General features: G+C 37.1%; 1 protein-coding gene across 1 annotated transcript; it reads left to right on the top strand.

Moving 5' to 3' along the window:
* The first annotated feature begins 214 nt into the window (after window positions 1-214).
* LOC132167724 (uncharacterized) lies at window positions 215-2,712 on the top strand. Its single transcript, XM_059578750.2, has 2 exons — window positions 215-1,333; window positions 1,780-2,712. The coding sequence occupies exons 1-2, from the start codon at window positions 215-217 to the stop codon at window positions 2,617-2,619; spliced, it is 1,959 nt and encodes a 652-aa protein (XP_059434733.2). The 3' UTR covers window positions 2,620-2,712.
* The last annotated feature ends 362 nt before the right edge of the window (window positions 2,713-3,074 follow it).

The raw sequence follows: 3,074 nt of genomic DNA, 5'->3' as shown, positions 1-3,074 counted from the left end.
AAAAGAAAAAGCTGTGGGCCATACACAGCTTTTGCGCAATATATCTTTTTTCTTTTTGATTTCTCTAATTCTTCAGTCTGACATTATAATTGTAAAAGAACAATGTTGAAGATCACTCTCTATTAATTCTAAGATGATGAGAAAAAAATAAAATTCTCTGATTGATTTGGGTTAAAACATATATACCTAGAGAGAAATACAGAGAGAGATGGAGATGGAGATTTTTAGGCCTTTCCTTCACAAGCATGTGTTATCGCTGAGTGAAAACAAAGAAGATCCTTTTATGTGCAGTGGATGCAGAGAACTCTGCGATGGAGGTGTGATGATCTACAGTTGCAGGGAATTGTATTGTGAGTTCTCCCTGCACGAATCATGTGCAAATCTACCGCAGGAGTTGCACAACCCCCTTCACCCACACCCTCTTTCCCTAGAATTGGAAATTTACCAGAGTTTTGGGCGTAACTGTAACGCTTGTGGCAATACTCTCCCGGTGTCGTTAATCTTCCGCTGCGACAAGTGCAAGTACTTCAAGGTTGATGTTAAGTGCGCTTTTATAAGGCCAGCGATAGAAGAAGGGGAGGAGGAGGCAGTTGTTGTTGGTACACATTTTAGCCACCGCCATCATCCATTGCTACCCTTGGAGAACATACCTGCCCATCGCATTAACTGCAGCGTATGTGGAAAATACTGCTCGGACCCGAAGACCTATGGTTGCCTCCCATGTGGCTTCTTTCTCCATCCCTCGTGTTTTAAGTTGCCGGAAGAGATTTTCCATCCCTTTCATCCATACCACCCTCTCACCCCAAAACGATTCGAGGTTCGTCAAAAAGTCTCCATAGATGACTCGGAATCGGATGATTATGATGATGATAATGTTAAATGCAATGCCTGTCGCAAGGATATCCCGTGGGACACATTCGCCTACGTTTGTGAGTGTAAGATTAAATGTAGCTTTTGCTTACAATGCGCTAGTGTGATAATGCCTGCCATAACATACCAAGGCCACGATCACCTTCTACTATTCGATGACAATATTAGAAAGATCGAGTGCAGCGCTTGCAACAAATCCAGTGCTTGTGAATCATATGGCGGTTTCCGTTGTCTGTATTGTGATTGCAATCTCCATCTTACGTGTGGTCCATTACCATCTACCATTAAACACAAATCCCACATACATCCCCTTATTCCCACGCATTCTCTTGCTGAACATGAAGATGAGACACAAGATGAATTCTACTGCGATGCTTGTGAGGAAGAAAGAGACCCATTCTTACCCATCTATTCTTGCGCCGAATGTCATTTTGTTGCTGAAATTTCTTGCGTCATCTCAGAGGTACGTACCTAACCTCATATATATAAAATCTTATATATTGTTGAAGATTTCACCAAAAAAGAAGAAGTTAAAAACAGTTGTTACTGAATTCGTCTTTCTTATCGAATAAAGATATTATTCATTTCTTTAAAAGCTTTTTATACGGTGAATTGTCGAAAATACTGAGCAACCAAAGTAATTACTAAATCAATTTTGTATTTCTCATGGTCATATGATCAAAGAATTGTATGATTCATATACATGAGTAGCACTTTAATTTTCTTCTTCTTCTCTTTTTATTTCTATTTTTTTATCTTTTTTTTATTTTTTAAATACAAATACAGGTTAATTAGCGTCATTTGACTTCATGTGTGGGCTTGGTTCAATAATTTTATATATCAAGATTTTTCATTTTACAATTGCTTCATGCATTCTTAACTCAAAGTCTCGAGCTGGTTAATTTGTAGGTAAAATCAAGGCTAAATGGAGATTATGGAGATGTAGAGTTGAGGAATCCTCTTGGACAGTTTGGTAAGGTGATCATTACCAGAGACACAGCAAAAGAGTTTGTGCAAAAGAAAGATCAAAATTCGCCTTTAACTTGGATGGATTTTTTTACTTTTAGTGAGGACGAGAATAAGGAGCAGAATCGCATAGCGGATAGTATAAAGGAAGCAACTACTGCTGAAAAGATAGAAGCTTATGACCATGAGGAAATTATAATGTTTTCTGAAAAGGCTTATACACATTTCATAGATTTTCTTAATCATTCTCAGGCTTCTCATAGCAGGTTTCCTTATTATTCTCTTAGAAACGAAGAGGTTGTCAATGTTGGGGATTACATGACTACTCGAAAGTTGGCCCCTATCTTGAACCACTTGCTTTCTAACCATGGGGATATTGGTGTCCAATCCACGTTAAGTCCCAAGCTGAAATCGCATTACTTTTGCAGGTTATGTGAGTGCATAGATCGCATGAGAAACACCAAAGTTGTGGATATCACTGATGATATACTTCTCAACTGGTGGACATGCTTGAAAACCTTGCAATTTGCAGGATTTAAAATTGAATTTGTCTTTGATCGTTTGAAGAGAGTTACACATGCTCATTTTGGTCTTTATGTCGAAAAGCAAGTTGACAGTGTTGTTGATCAACTCGATAGAGATATTGAAAAGCTTGAGGCACTTACAAGGAAACGTGAGCGCATAAAATCTGCAAAATCTGCAAAATCTCTGCTAATTGAGGAATGTTTGAGAGAGGCTTATGTACTGAGAAACGGTAAAGCAATTACGTCTAGGCTACTATAGATGTCAACATTGTTAAACGTCTATTTCTATGCATGTATGTTTTGGTCTTTTATATTAGTTTGTCTTATGAATCAAGAAGTTATATAGTTGCTACTTATTGTATTACTTGTTAGAATATGATACGATTCCATATTAGATTTATATAATTACCTTTTATAATTGATCTATTAGGTTTGATGATAATCAAATCATTTTGATTATATCATTATAATGGTATGACAATGACATCAATGACCGAGAATAGACATAAATGCAATACAAGAAACAGGGGAGTCCAATTTTTGAACTGATTCTATAAATTTCTATGGAGCCGTGCGAAGTACTGAAAAATGTTTTAACAATCCAAAATGTTCATTTCAGCTACTAGTGAAAACTGTCTTAAAACTACAAGGGGAGTGCTGGATCCATATTTTGTTTATAAAACTTGTTCCTAGAACTGGTCTTGAATTGCCGAA

The sequence above is a fragment of the Corylus avellana genome, chromosome 2 (assembly GCF_965113065.1).
Source record: "Corylus avellana chromosome 2, dhCorAvel1.hap1.2, whole genome shotgun sequence".
Taxonomy (NCBI): Eukaryota; Viridiplantae; Streptophyta; class Magnoliopsida; order Fagales; family Betulaceae; genus Corylus; species Corylus avellana.
This window is presented reverse-complemented; position numbering and strand designations above follow the sequence as displayed.